The sequence below is a fragment of the Silurus meridionalis genome, chromosome 27 (assembly GCF_014805685.1).
Source record: "Silurus meridionalis isolate SWU-2019-XX chromosome 27, ASM1480568v1, whole genome shotgun sequence".
Lineage (NCBI taxonomy): Eukaryota > Metazoa > Chordata > Actinopteri > Siluriformes > Siluridae > Silurus > Silurus meridionalis.
The window spans coordinates 10,380,038-10,403,157 of record NC_060910.1 but is presented as its reverse complement, the minus strand read 5'-3'; the positions used below and the strand labels follow the sequence as shown (position 1 = coordinate 10,403,157).

The 23,120-nt window shown below is 36.3% G+C and overlaps 1 protein-coding gene across 2 annotated transcripts in view; it reads right to left on the bottom strand.

Moving 5' to 3' along the window:
• dapk1 (death-associated protein kinase 1) overlaps positions 1–23,120 on the bottom strand; it is a 57,096-nt gene that overhangs the window by 2,481 nt on the left and 31,495 nt on the right. For both annotated transcript variants that reach the window (XM_046841440.1, XM_046841441.1), the window contains exons 12-25: positions 21,443–21,562; positions 18,701–18,799; positions 17,687–17,785; positions 15,883–15,981; positions 14,933–15,130; positions 14,222–14,419; positions 12,775–12,873; positions 9,185–9,262; positions 8,649–8,865; positions 7,423–7,608; positions 6,669–6,866; positions 4,072–4,210; positions 3,034–3,154; positions 1,430–1,618 (exon numbers count right to left, since the gene is read on the bottom strand). In XM_046841440.1, the coding sequence (XP_046697396.1) occupies positions 1,430–1,618; positions 3,034–3,154; positions 4,072–4,210; positions 6,669–6,866; positions 7,423–7,608; positions 8,649–8,865; positions 9,185–9,262; positions 12,775–12,873; positions 14,222–14,419; positions 14,933–15,130; positions 15,883–15,981; positions 17,687–17,785; positions 18,701–18,799; positions 21,443–21,562 (2,040 nt within the window). The remainder of the gene's footprint in view (positions 1–1,429; positions 1,619–3,033; positions 3,155–4,071; positions 4,211–6,668; positions 6,867–7,422; positions 7,609–8,648; positions 8,866–9,184; positions 9,263–12,774; positions 12,874–14,221; positions 14,420–14,932; positions 15,131–15,882; positions 15,982–17,686; positions 17,786–18,700; positions 18,800–21,442; positions 21,563–23,120) is intronic.

Genomic DNA, 23,120 nt, shown 5'->3' with positions numbered 1-23,120 from the left:
TAGGTGAAAAATTGTTCAGCAGAGCACAACATAACATTCTTACATAATATGCCAGATGACTAACCCTGGCTGTTTTGATGCTGTCACACTGCTAAAACTGTGTAGGCAGTGTAACTGGAACAACAGAGGAATGGCCATTCCAATGCTTCCCACAGTTTATCCATTCACATACTCATAATTACATATAAATTAGGCATACTTATAAACATTCTTCAATTATATATAATTAAAGAATATATATATATATATATATATATATATATATATATATATATATATATATATATTTAAAGCATTATTCTTTTCTTTTTTTATAATTTTTTTTTTCTTTTCTTTTTTTTTATAATCTTTTATTTTTTCAGGTTAGTTAGTTAGCTCTCCAGCTGATCTTAATTAAAGAAGAAAACCTACTTAAAGAGGTTGTTCCACATTATTACGCAAGTCACAGTTTTGATGCAATATGGGGAGGAAGAAAGATCTTTCTGAAGATGAAAAGCATAAAATAGTGCAATGTCTTGCCAAACGCATGCAAACAATTGATCTATCTCAGAAACTGTACAGAGGTCATTGAACTATCAAAAGATTTGCGAGTTATTCACAACACAGAAGAATGCAATCAGATAAAGGCTTATTAAGAAAGATTTCTGATTCCTTTTAGGATCACTGATGGTGTCAAAATGACCTCTGTGAGATATGTGGAATTCCTAACAGATAATTTTCTGATAAGAATTAAGAATAAGAATTGTGCCTTCCGAAATAAAATAATATTTATGCAGGACAACGCAGCATCACACGCTGCAAAAAACACCATCGGATTTTAAGTTGCTATGGGAATAAAAATAGAAAAAACCTTGGTGTGGCCACCATTATCCCCTGACCTCAATCCTATTGAGAACCTGTGGAGTATCCTCAAAAGGAAGATCTATGAGGGTGAGCGGCAGTATTGCTCCAAACAACAACTCTGGGAGGCAATTTTGGCCTCCTTGAATGAAATACCGGCAGAAACTATACATGGACTTACGATTGAGTTTGAATTTGATTTCACTAATAATAAACATACATTTGCATAAAGCAACAATATTTTTCCATGGCCATGTGATTAGAGTATTAGAAACTTGAAAAGTATTAATTTAAGGTATTAGAACAGATAAAATGTGCGATTAAAAAAGGTATTAAGGTAATAGAACAGATAAAAATGCGTGATTAATCGTGAGTTAACTCATGACATTCATGCGATTAATCACAATTAAATATTCAAATCGATTTGAATATTTAAATCACAATTAAATATGCAAATCGATTGACAGTATATATATATATATATATATATATATATATATATATATATATATATATATATATATATATATATATATATATATATATATTAAAATACACATAATACTCCCTCTTACACACACATACACACCTCTCCCATGCTGTGCAGCTGTAACGCTAGCTCTCGCAGGTCCTCCTCACTGACCAGAGGGTTGATCTGGTCCTGTACATCAACCACAAACTGCTGCCATGACACAAGCTGGTTTGGTCCAGTCACTTTACGCCATGAGGGCAGAGTGGACAACAACTTCTCTGCTAGTTGAGTCATAGGTCTACAGCTCTGAGAAAGCGAATCAGACAACACAAGTTTCACAGGGAAACATTAAACAACAGAACCTTCATGTTTCATTTATTCCACATTTTCTAGACTGAAGAAATGATTCTTTCGGTTCCTTGTAGGTATAAGACGGTGCTCTCGAGATCAGGAAGGCAGATTAGAAACAAACGACTGCAGGTATGTGTAGGAGGTGATGAGAAAAGGTAGTGTAGGAGGAGAGGATAGAGGGTCTCATTACAGGGGATGTGTAGGACAGACTTTGTGCTTCGGATACACACATCTGACTGTGCATATCTGTGAGAGGAGAGAACTAGCAGACCTTGTTGTTAAGAGAGGGTTGATATTGAGTCATACTACCATTGAACGCACAAACACTTAAAATAAGGAAAAACTATTTGAAATAAAATGATTAACTAATTTATTATTATTATTATTATTATTATTATTATTATTAGCCAATACATTTAATCAAATACAATTTTATAAAATAAAGCTACACATATGCTACACATGACATCTATGCTACACAATCATTTTAGTCTAATGTTATCTTGGATGGTCCTATTCTGCAGTTTCTCAATTATTATTATTATTTTATTGCATGCTTAAACCAATAGCTAGTTTTAAGACCAGTAACTGACTGAAAACTCATGTGCTTAATACTGCATCTCAAACATGCAGTTATAATTAAGATTTAATGTCCATGGTGAGATCTTCAATTCGTGTGACAGCAGGCAAAAACCTGCCTGAAATCATGAAAGCTAATTTAATTCAAACAGCGACAAAACACAGTCATTCATATTTAGGTTCTTTGTCCATTATCTTTGACCCCTTATGAAACTGTAAATGTTTTTGCAGTTTTAATTTGACTTGCAAAGACTGTTCGAAGTTAGGAGGTATCTTAACGAATGTGATAATAAGTCTGGCAGATCAGATATCAAAACACTTGCTAGCTATGTGTGAATCTTTGTCAAGTTTGTCAAAATTTGATCACACTGTCATATACAGTAGCTATGTGCAATTACCCAAGTGCTAAAATCCGTTCACTTTCTAATCAAATATTGGCTCTACTGTATTAATGTATTTGTTAAATGCACTTTACTGCTTTTTTATTTGTACTTTTGCAACTTGGATGAAATATATGCAAAACCAAACATGTCTGTGGATTTAATATATATTTATATATAATAGAAACATGTTTAAATTCTAAATGGTCTTTCCAGGCAGCCAAAGGTTAATGATAATTCCCATAAGACACAGAAATAATACATGCAGTCTTCACAGTGACAGCAATTTGTTGCCAAAGAAATACAAAGTAGATGCCAGAGCATTTAAACTGCAAAATAATCTGAATAATTAAAAGCAGATCTAAAAAACCTCACACCCTCAATTACAAGAACAAAACAGAAGGCTCTTACTGAGATGATGGAGTTGCGCAGCTCTAATAGGAGGTTCCTTAGCAACTTCATGTCTTTTGAATTAGAGGCTCCAGCGTCTATTATGAAGAGCTTCTCAGCTATTTTCAGATCATTTCCAAACCTGGGACAGGTTACAAAAAAATTCAAATCAGTATAAAAATTTTACACGATTAAGTATTGAATAATTCTTCTTCTTGCTAGACAAGACTCTAAGGATATTAGTCAACACATAACTTATTTAGCACTTTTAACAATAGGCATTGTCTGCCGAGCTTTGGAAAAACTTCTTGAGAGAACATTAGAAAGATGCCTTGAGAAGAACCATATTTAAATCCTTGTAAAACCTTTATCTTTTACTACTGGTCATAGTGTGCACACCATTCTTTTTAGCTGATCTCATGTAGCTGAATCTGAAATCTTACTGAAGAAGTATTCAGATGTTCTACTAATGTTTTTAGATTGTTAGTAATATGACAAGTGTCTTTGACTAGAATCCTGAATCCATGTCCAAGTACAGCACCAAAAATACAACCTGGCTTAGAAACATGGCAGCCGAAGCCACACACTCACAGTATATACATTGTCACATTCCTTTTTCTTTAGTTTTAATTCATGTTGTTTGTCGATCGCCTGACTATTGCCTCTATTTTAATTATGAGTTTTTAATTACTATCATATGGCAGACCTGCTATTCACTCACTGCTCTTGTTCAAACCAAGTGATCTGTATTATGTGTATTGTACATTGTGTATTTGTTCCCATATCTGTTCCATATTTATCTCCTCTATTATGAGGCTGTATATAGGTCATGTACTGGTGCAAGGTGTCCTTGTTGGGGTTTGTAGTAAAGCTGCATCTATGGCACTTTTAACTAGCCTCAATTGGCTTAAAGCTAAAATAGAACTAGATAATTAAGCTATAAAAAGTAAAAAAAAAACAGGCGACTTTCCACAAATCGTAGCCATATCATGTAAGGTATAGGTGAATGTGAAGGGTATTTTGTGCATTTTAGATACCACTTCTTTTTAACAGTCTTACCTGTTACGAATTTCCTTCAGTAGAGCTCTCTCCTTGTCATAGCTGAACTCTCCACCGAATGAGCGAGGCAGATTGGCGATGTCGGCATGTGTGGCCACCAGCACCACATTCAGAGGATTTTTGATTTTCCCTCCAAATGCTAGAAACATAGCAGAAAATTATAAATAACTACCCACGTATACATACTCTACCATTCGATAAAAAAAATCTAAAATTCACGGACTAATACCGAAACTAAATGAGTTTTTTATAGCATGTAGCATAAAGAGTTCAGAGCATTATTGACTGCTGCACCCAGACTTGCTCGAGATTGGTTTTGGAAGTACAGCGATGCTCTGTTAATTTAAAAACTTTATACAGCAGTGGTGCTAAATTTGCACATCTGAAAGTATCAATACCTCTGGCTGTAATTCAATAATAAGTGTATAGTGATGAACACTTTTTATTACATTCAATAAAAAAATTCTGTAATAAATAATTCAATATACAGTAATCCCCCGCTTTACCGCAGTTCGAATCTCGCACCGCTAGTTTATCGCGGAATTGCATTTGCCACATATCTAATTTGTTTGGCTGATTTTCCCGGTCTCTCGCGGATAGCACGATAGACCAAAATACTTATAGGGAATTTTTTTATGGAGTTTTATGTTGAAATAATGAAATGTATTAATACATATATAATTATTATAAAATGAAGTGAAATGTTAATACAGTACAGTACTGTATACATAAAAATAGCATTTTTGGGGTGGCGTCCATTTATTGCAGTACTTATTTGGTGGATGATTGATGTAATTTAAAAGCTAATAATAAATAGATAAACAAATGTGTCGTTATTTAACAAAGAATAATATATAATTATTGATATAGTTTCTGTAAAGGAAAGATGCGAAAAGCTGTCAGAGCTTTGTAACAGTCAGTACGGTTTTCCACCAGAAGAGTCTTCACAACCAGTGATTTCTGTTTTGTGTCTCTATAATTTTTTACAATAGATTGATTTTCATATATTACTTGCAAAGGTGCATAAATAAGGCTGGTGAGAAAATGTTTGAATACCATAAATCATAAGAACTATCTTATTGTGTTATGATATTAAGTATAATTATAAATGTTTAATGTTGGTAATTATTGTGTAGAATAGTTCAGGACATTTGTTATATGACCTTAATTCACTTCAGGGTGCTTTTCTAAAACTAATAGATTTGAACATGATGAGTAGTTTGTTCTTTCTGCTTTTCTTTGTACTATTATAATTTTGAAATGTCCCTCCGCCCTATGTTACACACGCATTCAAAGAAAACAAAACAAGACATGTTTTAGATTACAAAATCCATATAATCCTCCCTTTTCCTGTTTGAACATTTTGTTCAGTTCACTCTGGATAAAACTGTGTGCCAAGTGACGAACTATTACTGTGATGTAAACGCATGTGCCTTAAATTGCTTCCTCCAGCAGAGAAAGCACATAAAGAGCCTGAAAGAACACGCATTAAATAAACGTATTTCACTGTTGGTTACAGATCGACAAATAAATGTGAAGTATTGAAAAAAACAAACGGCGAAAAAACTACCTGATTTCTTTTTTTTCTAATGTCACATTAATTATTGCATTCTGTAATTAGTCATTTTTGAATTTATGCTGTAGGCATGGGAAGGTTGCTTACCATTTAAGCACTCAAAATTGTATTGTTGGGAAATACAGACAGTGAAAATAAGGAAGCTATTAATGAGTAAACAGGCTATTCTCTGCATTGCTAGTATTACACAGAGTAAACGTCATGATTATTTTTTACTCAAAACCAGTTCATATATCTACTTATGAACTGACCTGCCTTAAGCAAAGAGAGGCAAGAATATATATGGCATAAGTGTTCAGCTGATAGTGAGATCTACCAAACACAAATCTAAAGCTAACAATTTCTTCAATTTTTTTGGATCTAGAAATACATTACTCACTATTATGAGTCTCCTACATGTCTTTTGATGCATTCTAGCTCTTAAAATCAAAACATAACGAAGAAAATGATAATGTGTTTGCTTAAGGACTGAAAGTATGACTGAGGTAATGCAACAGTTAGCAGCAACAGTTAGCAGTTAGCAACAGTTGCAGATGCATGCCTACTTGTCCATTTAAACATAATGTCTGAGGTATAGTTTGATAACCTTAACAAGAAAAATATACTAAATTATACTTACAGGTTTACATACTAAAATAAATGTAACACAAAATCGGTCAACAAACCACCAGAATAAGAAATAAAGACATACACTTAAATGTCTTATAAAAAGTAAAAAATATATATATTTCCTCGAGTCATGTTTGGATGATAGCAGTGAGAAGCACTGTCTCCTGATCGCACCAGAATCTCACATACATGTTCAGCTGCACTAAATCCAGATCATTTATGAAGGACATTCAATTCACTGAGCCCTTAAGCCCTGTGGATGTGAGTACAGGGCAGAGACTACGCCTATCAGGATGTAAAATAAATAAAGCAACACATTCTTTGTAATTCATCCTTCACCATACAGGCTAAAAAAAACCATCCTCAAAGCATGTTACTTAATTTAATATAACTCACACAAACCCACACTCACCAATGTTGTCCTCAGGCAACGTGAGCGCCTTGAGACAATTGAGCCAAAAGGTGATGTGACTGAGTTGAGTCTCGTACGGCTCCTCCAGGCTGAACAACACCAGGTGGATGGCTGTACTGTCATTGGCTGCAAAATAGTCGTATGTGCAGTAGTATACTGGGTTACCGGAGAATTCCCACATGCTGAAGTCTCCAACACCTAACAAACACACACACACACACACACACACACACACACACACACACACACACACACATACAAACACACAAATCATTTTCCTGTATTCGCAGATTACACAATTCGTGTGCTTGCCATTCTGAGAAAAGGACAGAAAATGTATTTATTGGAAGGTCTAACAGCAGGCATTGAAGCTGGTCAATTAATGCTTATGGGAATGACATTTTTTTCCAAGACACTTTCATAAATATTTTAGCCAGTCATTTTTTTTTATCCTTCTAGAGAATTTTTTTTTCAGCTAGTATAATTTATATGAACACACAGTATAAACCCAAAAATCAATTTTTAATAGAACACATTTCCTACAATAAATCATACCATCCAAATGTAATTGTACATAGTCACATACTGTCTGTGGTCATTACTTACAGATAATGTTAAATTATTTAACAAATAATTTCTTGGTATAATAAATTGATTTATTATGTATTTATTATTGAAATGATCTCAAATTCTTGTCTTGGATTTATTTCCATATATATATATAAAATGAGTAAGAAAAATGTGGACCTCTAACCATTGACGTTGGCTATGTGGATGTCAATGGCCTTGGTGGCTGTGTCATCGGATGCGTTCAGGCTGCTGTGGACAGGAGTAAAGACCTCCAACACTCCTTTGGTCAGACTGGGCTCGAACATCATACTGCGACTCCTCACACTTACATTCTCACAGCCTGGATATAGGTTGGAAATACTCACAGACACTGAAAGGGAGTAAAAAAAAAAGAAAAAAACTTGAAAATCACCTGATAAATCATTGTGAAGGTTACAGATTAATTGCAGAATAAAATGATCCAGTTCACTGTGCAGTAATAATTTATAATCAGAAGAGGGCAGTGTGGTCATTCAAAATCCTATAACCTTCACAAATAACATTGTTTTATTCAGCATTCCACTTCTTAAATTATGTAGTGACTTTAGAGATTCTAATAAAAAATGCAAATCCTTGCATCAAGCCATCTGTATTATTATTTTTTTAATCATAGCAATAATTACCAATAGCGATTATTTTATATATATATATATATATATATATATATATATATATATATATATATATATATATATACACACACACACACACACACACACACACACACACACACACACACACACACAAACACACACAAACACACACGCTTTAACAATATGAAATTCTCATCATTCACATACCATCTTTACAGAGTGACTGACAAAGCAGGTGTGCGTCATGGCACCCGAGACTGAGGCTTGCTTGATTTGAATTTGCAAAGAATGGCCATGAATGACATCAATGTGGGAAATGTTCCTCAGCCAATCCAGCTCAGGCTCAGAATGAGGTTTAAAGCAATAGAATAATACAAACTCTTTTATCAGTGTAGGGTGAAAAAAAAGAATGTTTTTTTTTTAATGCTTCATTCCTACACTTGCATGACAAATTGGAGAACGTGTTAGTCCACTGTGCTAGTGTCTAGTACTCGACACTTGAAACTTTTCACTGAACTCTACACTGTTCGACTGAACTCATCTTTCCCTGAAACTGCCATTTCCTTTTCAAAGGCTAGTAGGAACATTCTCATTAAAGAATGACCAAACTTGGAAATGTCAAATGACCAACATTAGCTTCACCAAATACAACATGCTGAAAGTTCAACTTCTTGATCATGTATTAAGCATGCATAAAACTTTTTTCTTTTGTTTGACAGCCTACCAATATCAAAGCTTATTTGGGGTGATTCTCAAAAGCATTCTCATGGCTTCCTACCAGCAGGTTTAGATGTTGCAGGTGAGGCCGGGTGTCTAACAGGGTTAGTGAGTCTTGGTCTCCTACGCCTAAAGAAGCTCCTCAGGATGCCACACTTCAGCGATTCTAGCAGCGTGCTCTTCCCAGAACCTGAGTGGCCAAACAGTTTCAGCTTGATCCGTGGCTGAGGTGTCTGAGTGGGTCTCAGCTGCTGGATGTAGCTGCCTTTGTGGTTGTCCTAGGGGAGCAATCAAAGAGGAAATGAAAAGAAGCCATTAGTTCACAGGGAAGCAGATTTATGTATGTAGCTTAGAGATCGTAGAAACTGTACAAGCAAAAAAAAAAAAGTGGTGACTGATATATTATGTGTCTCAGAGCCTGAACAAGACCTGTGTGTCTAATTTGAAAATCTGCCTACATCATAAGACATTACAATTATTCAGTCTACATATGCATGACACACACACAAAACCTGCTATCAAAATGTATTTCTTCCAGAACCACCAAAAAGAGATTTGTATGTGTTGTATAATGACAGGATAAGAGAGACCAGGCACCTTTTTCAGTCTGGCCAACAAAAGTGCTATATGCTCTTGCTGTTCTGCAATTGCCAATTCCTCTGCTGTCTTCCCATCCTATGAAAGAAAAAAGTAGAAGAAATGAAGATGACATTTGACATGAAGAGAAAAGCTTCAGGACAGACTGATGTGAGCTGGTAAGATGAGCAAGGCTGAGAAAGTAAAAACCCATTAGTTTTCTGAATTACATCTCTCTTTTCTCTATTACAGAAGGTGGGAGTTTCTCTATAACAGCCAGGGCAAGAAAAAGAGGGGAAAAAGTGTGCTATATATAATCCTTGATATATTACATAGGTCCGGAAGAAGGATGATGGCTATTGACAAAGACAATAGAAGACCTTCGGTTTTTGTCACTAAAGACAAATTAGATTTATGGGCATGCGGACAGCTTAGGGTTGTGAAAATTCTCATGCTAATTGGAAAAGCCAACAGCACGTCTCTGTCTCTCTCTCTCTCTCTCTCTCTCACACACACACACACACACACACACACACACACACACACACACACACACACACACACACACACACTTTAAGAGCTTCCAGAAAATCAGTAACCCCAAAATCCCCACACTAAACACCCTTCAATACAATTAGCCAGCACCTGAGACCACAAGCATACTGCTAAACAAACAGCTAAAAACAGATGTGGCCCTTTCTCAAAGCTGTACCATGAATAGACAGCGTTCTCCATTACATAGCGCCCCCCCCCCCGTAATTTGTGAACCACATACAAAAACCACCTAATCTGACAGGATGTCTGAGAGAAATATTTCCTATATGAACTGCTACTGCTAGCTATAGATCTTGTATAACCTATCCTGAGGATTACTAAAACGAAATTGAAGTCGTATTTATAAAGGTCAACAAATTTAATGCAAATACTAGCAGCCAAACTGAAACAAGCCAAACAGGACATGATTTCTGAGGGGATTTCCAACTCGTATATAAATACATATATACATATGTACATATATATGCAGTAGCTGCACATATCAGATTCAAAACACTGATGCTTGCCTACAAGGCCAAAAATGGACCCGCGCCATCTTACCTTAGTGACCTCATCACATCTCGCACTGCACCATGCTGTCTGAGATCCTCCAGCACTGCTCGACTGGTACCACCTTCTCTCAGAATGAGAGGTAAGTATACAATCTGTTCTGGCACCGAGGTGGTGGAATGAACTTCCCCTAGATGTCCGTACAGCGGAGTCCCTGACTATCTTCAAGCGACGATTGAAGACCTACCTCTTCCTGAAACACTTAAATTAGCACTTTCCAAGTTTGCCTTGTAGAATTCAAGAGTTATATTTATATTAAGTTTGTAATCTGGCATACCAGTGTAGATTTATTCATTGCTAGAGACTTAAAGCACATTTGTACGTCGCTCTGGATAAGGGCGTCTGCTAAATGCCGCAAATGTAAATGTAAACATATATTAAAATGCTTACGCCTAGTGTTAGCTACATAGCAAATGTATACTAAAACAGGATATCTTAGCTATTTGTTTACAAATATAATACGACTTTTGAAGGTCAGGTGTCTGAACACATTTGGACAGAATGTGCTCTGTTTTTTAAAATAGATCTTTGTCCTTCTAAAAGCCATGGCCATCACTATAGCACATATGGGAGGTATTTTTCTTCATTTATGAGCTACAATGTCTCAAAACATCTGAAGGTGCCTTCCAAGCTGAAAACTGAGGTAAGCGAGGCATAGACTCCCTTGACACAATGAGGCCAGGGTTCTCATACTGACAAAGACATACAAACTGTAAAAAAAGACACCAGGTGCAAAATGGACCAAAACCATCAACACACATTTACACAAACAAAAATACCTCAGTACTATGTCAGGTCCTTAGGAGAGAGAAACTGCTTGCTGGCCTGAGAGTGTAGTAGTGCCCGACTAATGACTTAATGAGGGCCAGCGAGAATTAATGATGGGGAACATCGCTGTCTTAATGGTCAAAGAAATTGAATAAGTTTGATGTCTTTCATCTGTGTTGAGCAAAGATGTACTGACAGAGCCGAGATGGGCTGATAAATGACTTGTTTTGGGAATCACTAAAAGCTGCTAGAACCTGAGAGAAGGTTCTAGCAGGTTCTTTTCACATATGCACACAAATAATCTGCACATGATCGAGTGGATATATATATATATATAATACATTATAAATAAATTATTTTTATAAAGTGCCAGAAGAAAACACAAACTGTTTAAGCTTGTCTCAGAGGAGCAGGAGTTACTGATGCTGCTTACACACACTACTGGAATCAGACACTCCACAGTCGATTACACAAATACACACCCAGCTGCCTTGACCTGTATTGATTTCATGCTTTTTCAGTCACAGAGCCATAATTCCGCTATAGACCTGCATAGAGTTAGTACTGGAGAGTGAGCAATTAGTGCTCGAAGGAGCTGAACGTCATACTTAAATGTGTTCTTTTAGGGGTCATTTATACCAATGAAAAAACACACAGCAAACTCAATTTCATGAGCGTAATCTTATTTTCCTAGCTTCCGCAGGGACTGGATTTCGGTTAATGGAAGGTGAAAGTTAATGCACTACAACGTTTATGGAATAATTTAATAATTGTATGTAAGAGGCCCTTAAAATACCACTTACACTGTAGATTATTTTACTCCCATCCCTAGAGATGAATATCACCATCCTTTTCCTGCCAGGTTAACTAAAAAATAGTTTAAATCCCCAACATTCTTAGTGTTTATAAAGGTTGCCAAATGGCTGTCATACAGATGCACTGTTCACTCAGAGACTCTGTCAAGGTTAAAAAATATCAACACTAGATGTGCTGGTATAATTCTATAGTATGTTAAGATATTAACAATCTCACAGAATATGCCAATCATTCGTAAAAAAAAAAAAAAAAAGTCTGAAAAGTATATAAAATCCACAAGCTATGCCACTGGTCTTTATTGTTCATTTCCATTTGGCACAAATAAAGAGTGTCCCTTATGTATGATGCAATATATTGATAAGCAGTACAATATATGATTCTGGTTGCTTGTAAACTATAGTGAACGGTTGGTCTCTTTACTAATACCACCAATGCTTACTCTGTAAATCCAAACTTAAGTAGTGAGTTACTTATTACACAAGTCATTTTTCCTTAGTAGATTTTTATTTTTCCTTAAGCAATTATCTGGATGTCAGAGTATATTTATATGAGCCATGAGTCTTTAAGACAGCTCTGATACAAAAAAATGTGCTGGACAGGTGGTATACTCCAGGACTAAGGTTGAGAAGCTGTGTTAAGTTTTTTTGATTACCCCAACCCATTGTGATCAAAAACGAACTTTGCTGTGGTTTGTTGTGGGTTTGTATTACTCATATTAGTAACCGTCTCTGAGTTGCCTACGCAGAGGCGTGGTAAAAACAAAACCATTCTGTTATTTCCAACTTTAGTTTAACTTAATTTCTATACTTTACATATCTAAAATGGCATCTGCTTGTTTAATTCTTTAAAGACCTTGTACCTACAGATAACTCATGTAAAAGCCTGGCTTTTTGTAAATCCACAAGCTATATTTCATGACTCACATTAGTGATTGCTTCTGTGTTCGCTCCAGCCACACAGAGATGCCGCACTACCTCCAGTCCTCCGTTACCTGCTGCGATATGGAGAGGAGTTTTCCCAAACTGTGACAAAAATATAAAGCAAAGCCAGTCTTAAAATTACACCACACCACATCCAATCAATAACACATACAGACTATACAGATTAAAGCAGTCAAGTGGAATATAAAAATTCTACTGAAATGGAAATAATAGCAATAAAAAAACCCTGAAATTTCCATTTCTGGCTCAGAAGAAATCCTAAAGCTGACAGACCATTTTTATTATAACAAAAACATTTTGTTCCTGGTAAAGCTTTGAATGAGAGCCACCATCTGTCTTCAGCCTGCTGGCTAATGGAAGTTCTCTTTTTAATACACTCAGAACAAAAGAACAAAAAGTAAATTTGCTCATCAGACCATAATGCTAACAAATGGTTTTAAATCATGCATGTAGCATTCCGACAGAAAACTACAACACAAAGGAAGGAAGCAGGGAGAGAAGCAAAATAGAGGAAGTGGGAATCTAATTGATTAGTATAACAATTGTTTAAAACCTCAGGTAAGAGCAATTCCTTTGGACAAAATGTTGAATATTAGTCCATGTATTAAAGACTTTCACTGACCCTGTCAAGTTTTTTTTATAAGTAAATGCTCATATAATGCATTTTATATGTCTGGTAAAAGCAAACATTAAGGAAACGCCTTATCATCTACACTGATGTTTTCGGGACAAGTATAAATACAGGACGTTTCCATCATTTTTTTCTTTAAGAAAATGTAGATGAACTATATAACATATATCCCACATATGTTGCTACATGAGGAATAAATATCTGCATTTTAGACAAACAATAATCAAGCATCCCAACAAGAAAATGTTAAATATATAATATATTGTGCATTCCCATGAAACAAGCAAGGTCCTGTTGTATCATAGCATCTACTGGAGTAGCTTCACCTTCACCAGTTACTATTTTCTCTCTCGCTTAAAATATATTCTATATGGCAGTTCTTATGTTGCCTCATTAGGAGGACTTCCCCATGATGGAACACAAAGTTGCAGCTTTACCTTTGACTGTTAAAAAAACACTGACACTGGAGACTCCATATAAAAATAATAACCAAAAAAATCTCCTCACAGAAAATTACACAATATGACTTTTCATCTGCTATAAAATCCTTAGTCAGAGTTAATACACAAACAAGTGCAGTAATAATTACTGTATAATTACTAATTCTACAGGTTTTTACTAGTCAACCTACTGTTAAAAAAAGGCTTAATATATCATATAGAATCAGGTGTATAAAGTACGATTGTATCTACGTCATAACTTATTTTTTGATGAAACAGGATCAGAGAGAATAAGGTCTTTTTTTGTCACTTTGCATATGCATGGTGCTGATGTTAAACCAGCTTTCCCCTTACTCACCTTGTTTGGAATGTCCAAATTGGCTTTAGCAGCACAGAGCAGCGCCACCACTGGCAGGTTTCCATCCTTGGAAGCAATGTGCAGTGGTGTGTTTCCATGGCGATCCTGGTGGTCCACATAGCAGTGGTGGATGAGGAGGCACTTTACAACCTCGACCTGACATCTCCGGACAGCCAGGTGCAGTGCGTTGTGATTGTCCTTTAGCCCGCACACACACACACACACACACACACACACACACACACACACACACACACACACACACACACACACACACACACACACACCATAACTTGTAACAAGAAGAAAACTGATATTTTCATGATCTATACATGGTTCATTTTTTAAATGAAGAATCCCTGCAATCATAGGAGCCCATTTTCCTATACCATGTGATCTAATGGATCAAATGCAATTTCGACATTAGCAGAATATTTAGCTAGTCAAAATTGCATCTATAATGTGGGGGCTGTTTAAAATCCATACCACATATACAGAGGAGATGTGGAGAGTAAATAATTTATTATACTATAAGAGCAGAGCAGTGCTGGTATATTGGAGCAGACCTATCACATAATTGCTCACATACCTAGTATCTAATAATAGGAGCTCTATTCTCTGATTTTGATATCGATCTAGACAGCACTCTTTTCTACCATTGCTTATTTAGTGCGCATGCGGACGTGTGTCGTACACACACTGTGTGCACACCTTATCAGTAGAGTCCATGTCAACCCCATGTTCCAGCAAACACTCGACAATGTCACGGAAGCCACGGGCTGAGGCAGTGAGCAGTGGACTCTCACCCTCACGGTTACGCGCATTAACATCACAGCCAACTTGACATAAGGCCCGTGCCACTGCTGAGTACCCATGCCATGCTGCACAGTGTAGAGGAGTCTCCTGCTCCTGAAGGACAAAGAGAAATAGAAGTGTTAATTGTATACACACCAGGAAAAGACCTTTAAATACTGGGAGCATTACAGAATTCTTCACAGAGGACCTTGTGCTTTAAATACACACATGAAATAAGAAATCTTGCATTCATGTTTCTGTTCAGGTCAAATATTGAATAAAAACTGCTCTTAATTAAGTCACTGCTCAAAGGTATCAAAAGTTGCCAATAAAAATAAAGCACAAACATGATTAGCAATGTCTGTATGCCATTGCTATGGAGTGCTAAATCAATCTGTGCTTTCTGCTTTTTGAACATTACTGGCAAGTTCATGAATCACATTTGCACCAAATTCTGCAAGAACTGTTTGTGTTAGACCAGTGTGCTTCCATGGAAAATGCTACACAATGTGCAAAAGATCAGAACTAATCACACTTTCCAAAATCCAGAAGAAAGGACTCCTTTAAAAAAATCATTCCTGATAGAGATCTTTTCAATAACAAGAATGTTCCTTCAGGAATGTACCTTTATGAAGAGTGTGACACGGCTGCACTCATACTTGTACTCTAATTCATTGGATCATAAAGTGTGACTACACTATAAGCACTACCTATAACATGCCCGCTAACATTTTCTCACTAAAATACAGTCTTCTACTACTTACTGTAAATTGAAGTTGCTTTGTCATTCAATTGTAAAATTATGTTGAATTACATTGTTCCTGTTTTTACAGGAAGTACTTTCCTGTTCCTCTGGTGTTACTCACCCGGTCTGTCAGGTCAGGGTTGGCGCGAATACTGCAAAGGTACTGAACTACATCCACGTTGCCGTATCGAGAGGCCACATGCAGAGCCGTCTCCCCTGACTGTGACATAAAGAAAAAGAAAACTGTAATACTCATTATATGCTGAATGGAAAGGTAATGGTTTGATATGAGCATTAGGGAATACAGCTCAGCGAGCTACTTCAGAAATCCAAGACAAGCATATAATTTTAAACATCAATCATTAAATATGCATCATAATTATTCTTTATATGATCCATGAAGGCCTTAATTGCAACTTCAATGTAAATGTAATAATAATTATTAAACGGGTATTTTGATGTAAAACACTCCGTTCATATATTTTGAGTCGCAATCTTTTCGTGTTTTATATATATATATATATATATATATATATATATATATATATATATATATATATATATATATATATATATATATATATATATGAAGGGTTACATAGTCTGAGTCAGCCATTTCATCGTCGCTATTTCAGCATATTACAAAATCTTATTATAGTTTTACTCAGTTAATTCCAATCTTTCTAGAGTGCATTATATGAAACTGAGACAAATCCATTCCATTTGGGAAATCCTCTTATGAATTAGAATTCTGTCAAAATATCCCCCTAAAATATCCTTTATTTCGTTTCTCCGTCTGCAGTAAATTGCAACTAAATACTAAGTTGAAATGGAAACATCTGTCATGTGGTCATGTCTTAATCCCCACCCTTGATATCGATTCCATGAGAAGTGAACTCGAAATCCATGTTTATTAAAGTAGCATCAGAATACTAAATATGAAATACACTTACAAATAGTGACATTATTAATAAAAATGTGTGCTGTGAGTGGAAAAATCAAGAACACAAGGCTATGTAGCACCAATAAATAATCCCATTATTATTGCATAGATTTTAGTAAAGAGTCTAATACAGTCTGGACAGCTAGATTATGATCATAAAGCAAATGAGCTAAAGGGGTTAAAGGATTGTACATTTATTTATTTTTTCAATGAAGGGTGTCCTGGCTGCCGAAGGTTAAAGAACCCTTGTACTATGCATATCATTTTTCTGACTGAACAATTCTTTGACTCACATTTACAGATTTCTTACTTGGCCTCCCTCAAATATTTATCCTTCATTTTAAATTTGGATTTAGATTTATGTTCATACACTGATCTTTTAAAAATTGTCTGCCATAGCAATACCAACTGTACCTCAAAGGTAAATGCATGACAGTTTATATACAGTCTGACTTACAGCATAAATTGCACACATTCAACACTAACAGTGGCGATATATATTAACATGATAAAAGCCATAAAAGAGTTTACTGGGGCTACTTCACTTAAAGCCCATCGAGTCATACAGGCTTGCAATTTCCATCTCTAATAATGGCACATGCACAGAAAAGCGTGACTCTTTGTTATGTTTCAGAATCTCTACGGCACTTCATGCTGCAATTTGGTATGCCCGAGGACGCTCTTGAATCGAGAGAGGTGCTTTTGTAAACAGAGCAACGATTATTTGATAGAGCGAGCAGCTCTCAGCTCAACGAGTGACCATGGAAACTGTGAAAAGTCCAAAGAGACCATAAAAACTGCGAAAAGGGTAAGCAGGAAAAGGTGAAAATGTGTCACATATGGAAGGATGGGGAATACAAATCTCAAACATAGAACTGCCAGAAGACTGTTAGTGATGGCAATGTATGTATGTGAGAGTGTGTGTGTGTGTGTGTGTCTGTGTGAGTGCTAATGAGAGAGCGAGCGAGAGCTAGAGAGGCACCTTATCTTGGATGTCCAGAGGGCACTGCTTTTCATGAAGGAATTTCAAGGTCTCCACATGGCCGTGCCGAGCTGCATAGTAGATAGCGTTGGCTCCAGACTACGAGAAAAGCAAAACCAGGCTATTTTGGCTGTGGCTAAAAGCCCTTCACGTTATCTATACACAAACTAGTTTTTAAAGCCTCATCAAAAAACATGTTTGACACCAAAAGGCCTTAATTAAGCATGCACAAGCGATCAGGTCTTGCCATATACTCTATATTCTAAATGTACAGTTTCATTAAAGCTTTAATTACAGATCAATGCTAAATTACAACTATGCTGATTGCCTGATTATCAGATGCATAATACATAGGAATGGCAGTTTAACCAACATTCGCGTATTCTGTACATATTACTATTAAAAAAACAGCACTTTAACTTTTTAAAAATTTTTTTTAAATATAAATAAATAAAACATACTTGCATTTTTACTGCTCATTAACACACTGATGGCACCATAGCTGACCACAGGCTAATTTAAAGAATTCCAGCTCTTTTTGCAACATGGTCTCTGATGCCAACAAATTGCTTTATTTTTAGTGACCTGTCCCCTAACATGTTATCAACCCTCTTCCACATGCCCGAACTGCACTGGGTGATGCACTGGGATTGAACTGAAAAAATTTTTATTACTCTCATCTTTGCCAGAGAGCATGGCTAGTTGTTCTCTCCTTAACGTCTGGCCACAGATGGCCTGACCAGCAGTGGGGTTTTGCTCTGATGATTTTACTGGCAAATGTCTGTATATCCTGGTGCTGTTATACAAATTTTGATTTGGTCATGAAATTACCAAACATCACCTACTCCAATTCTAGTCCTAGCCAATTCAAACTAAGTAACTTAAGAAGCCTATTTATTCTTACACACCCCAAGTTTAACCAAGAAGTGAGAGCTGTTATTAAGGAACAATGAGAGTGTGTGATTAAGATTCTTGCTGCAATCGATGAGACCATGTAGCGGAATAAAGTCGCACCTTGTCGAGGGTTTGGATCTCTGCTCCTTTCTTTATTAAAACGTCTATGATCTGGATGTTCCCACAACCAGCTGCGATCAGGAGTGGAGGTGTCCCATGCTGTCATGCACACACACAGACACACACACAGACGCACACGCACAGAGAGAGAAACAATATGGCTTAATTAAGCTCACACAGAGTTCCAGCAGTTCCTTATAGCAGGACAGGTATTACAAACACGTCGAAGTACTCAGAGTCAGGTTTCGAACTTTTCCATTCAGATGAGCCGTAATTATTCTGCCATATTTATGTTGTGGCTTTAATTGCTGAAAACAGGCTTTCTGCTGAACTCGTCTTAAATGCTTGCGCTGACGCCTACGATTACAGCTGTTTATATGTGACTAGAGGTGATTCATTGGCATGCATAAATGCATGAGCCGTGGAAATGTTCTTTAGAGTGCATATACACACACATTTGCACTCAAACACACAAACACATACACACACACACACACACACACACACACACACACACACACACACACACACACACACACACACACACACACACACACACACACACACACACACACACACACACACACACACACACAGGACAGCTCCAAGCAAGGTAATCATCAGCACGCCTCGCTTCTCATTCTGGTGGATAGATTAGAGTTTCCTCGACCTCGCCCTCCCCCTCTTCACTCTTTTTTCTCCTTAAAGACGAACGCAATCACATCATCATTCCGTCATCTCAAAAACAGAGCAAGAAGACATTTGGTTGAAATCCTATGCATCATAATGTACACATGACAGATGTCACAGTAAATATTACACAATCTTTTAAATAATTTGTAACCTAGACAATCATGATGACTGAATAGATATGACTGAGTATAAAAGTGCAGCAAGTATACATAATATATACACATCACTTTGACATCATCGAAGAAGATTGAGAGCTCATTAGACCTATGAGTAATAATTAACTAATGCTAGTGGTTGTGACACCAACACAAACTCTTCATGAGAACTTGAAGAACTAGATAAACATTAACGTAAAAGTAGATAAACATTTAAGGCTGATATCAAAACACCTCATCAATGATGTTACTGTACCTCTGAAGAGATGAACACGTTTTTGCACTCTACATCAGTACTCAATTTTACCAATGCCCTTGTGGCTGAATTGCCAATTTCAATAAATTAAATGAAATTTCATGAAATTTTGTCTTGTTATACATATGAAGCTTTGTTAAATGAACATCACGCTGGTGCGTTGGTTCTTTGCGGATGCTTCCTAACGCAGCAATAAGTCAAGCCGAAAAGAAGTAAATCAAAAACTGAAAGTGATAAAAAAAAAAAAACTAGACTAAGTGAAGATAGAGAAACCCTTCCCAAGATCATAATGAAAGGAGAGTCCCCTCCTTCTCAGCTGTAACCCTTATCCTCCAATCCGCCTCGTCTCCCTCACGCCGACTCTCCTCCAAGTTAAACATCGTTTTTTTTTCTTTAAATTTAAAATTATTGTTGTTACAATATACAGTAATACAAAATTATCACTCTTAAATGTATTAATATACTGTATTACTGTATATTGTAATGTATTTTAAATTTTATATGAATATTTTCTGGGTCCTGGAACGCATTATTCGAATTTACATTATTTCTTATGGGGAAATTCGTTAAGTTATGCATAACATTTATTCAGAGTAAAATTGTCCGGAACGAATTACATTCACAAACCGAGGTTCCACTGTATTTAACTTTATGATTTGTCATTAAGATTATATGCAGGTGTCTTGGGGTGATATTTAAATAATCCTTGAGTGATGTGTAACCAGCCTGCATAATGTGGATGAGCTATAAACACACCTGCACATGAGAAAGAAAAACAAGTTGCTCATATAACTAAACCAAATGCTAAAACTGCATGGTGAAGGCAAGATTTAAAATAGTTGTTACACTTTATAAACTGCTATTTTAATGCTAACATTCACTTATAAAAAGAAATGAAATTGTGCTTTGAGTATTCATGAATCTCAGTCATATATAGTTTTTATATTATCCTCTGCTACCAAAGTCTCTAATCCTGTTTGTGACCTTGACTAAATGCAGTAGGTCATTGGCCAGTATTTGGCTGTTAGATGTGGGGTTTGCACATTCAATACACAATTTATAATAACCATACAATTCATACTTTTTGAACATCCCATTCCACATGCTGTTATAAAACCTCCACTTCTCTGGAAAGATATTACACAAGATTTTGGAGTGTGGTTATGGAGCTCATTCAGCCACAAGGGCATTAATAAGGTACTGATGTAGGGTGGGGAAACCTGTGGTACTCACAGCGTTTCTTTTTGAAGTCTAAGCGCTACTATTTGTATCCCTGACCCCAACCACTGCTAAGATGTGATTAAATCAGACTCTATTTAACACTATTTAAGTTACAGTAAAACTCTAGTCAAACATTCTCATGCATTTCAATTAGAACTCAACCAACAAATCACAGAAAACAACACTTAATGTTCCCGTACTAGTCACACTCAGTATCCTCACTGCTCTTGAAAGACACCATGAAAATTGGCGCATAAGCAGTGTAAATGAGACGCTTATCGGCTAGTCAATCGACCTCGGCTCGGCTGCTGCTCTAATTGGAATAAAGCCGAGCAGAATCTCCTGAAAAGGATTCCTGAGAATTCTACACAGCTTGCTCCTATTTCTGCTGTTGACATGTGTTTTTGAATGTCTCACCTTATTCGGCTGATTGATGTCGTAGCTTGTTAGAGATCCTAAGAGGTGCTTCAGACCCGGCAAATTGTCGTCATTGATGGCATGGATGATAGCCTTTATCACAAATGAATCTTCTTCATCCTGTAGTAGAAACAATGACCATTACTAGGATGTTTAGAACTATTATATACTTAACATATCATAGGGTAATAGCAATCCTGCATTTCCATTGCTTTGTAAAAGCTGTATAGTGGTTGTAAAAGACATGGCAGCAAATCTCAAAACTTAGCAATTAATACATACTGCCTCAACACTGACTGTTCATTCTGACAGTCAATAAACATGAAAACTTAAAGCTTTAGCCATTTACCTAAAACTCTGATTCTGTATTTCCAAGTCAAACACATACCACTATTTGAGTATAAAAATTAGCTGACAAAAGATATTCAACATGGCTGAAGAGCATCAAACAGCAGAGTTTTACACAAAGAAAAAATGTTGAAAGGATTTGTGTATTCTGCTTATTTTACAGAATAATACAGGGTTGTAAAGAGGTGGCATGTGTCTCCTCGTCTGTCATAGATGGTGGTTACACTGGTATTAGTCCATAACCTTTAAACAAAAGCTGACAGGCTTGAGAAGCATGCCATAGACTAAGGAAGGAGGGGGGAGAAGAGAGATACAGAAAATGAGGCAAAGTGAGCAGAAGAATGCACAGGGTTTGTGTGTGCAATCATGCAGACACTTCTACATTCCACAGCTTTGAAACACACACACACACACACACACACACACACACACACAAAAAACGGAATGCTTTTATTAAAATGGTTACAACAAAATTCACAGGGCAAGGGCAATCAAAATGCTTACATGTTTTCAAATTCACTTATTTCCTTAAAAATTCAATTAGAACAATTTGAAAAAAAGAGCAATTTGTCACTGAAATGCTCGTGCTAGATTATTCCAATTTGCCAAGATGAGTGCTGCTTTTTTGTAAGACAAGGATGTGGAGCAACAGCTCAGCCGTTACATAAGGAGAGCAGAATCTGGCTACCCGAAATGACAGTAATGTCTTTGGCATCCGAAATTAATGACTAGTGTGATCCAGGATAATTACTCTATAGCTTTCAAAAGCACCTATCATACACTGTGCAGGGAACAGGATGGGTGTCAAAACTTAACAAGAATAATTGATGACACATGGCCATTTCCTTTGCAAAACACTCTCCTATCTATCAACCCACCCACACACAGACACACTACAGCGCACAAACACATCAGCTCATTTCCTGGATACACCTTTCTTAGCAAAGCAATGATCAGCGATGCAGGGGTGAGAAACATGCTTGATTAACTATACTTTGTTTCTCTAATTATTTACAATTATAGCATATGTATACTTTGTACACAATTGTTAATAAAAATGAATAAGTACTATTATTAAATTACAGTTCCACACAAAAAAATAATCCTCTTTACTTTGTTATACAATTCAAACCTAGAGGTTTTTATCTCTCATCCAAACAATGTCTGAAAATGAGATATTAATCAAGTAAATTCAGTTAAGCATCAATCAATGATGGGGAGAAAAAAAACATGACAATTTATCAACTGCTGTGATGCTACACAATGTAATCAGTGCAACAGCAATCTGTGAAAGTTTGAACAGTGATGATCCTCCAGGCTGCAGTGCAGG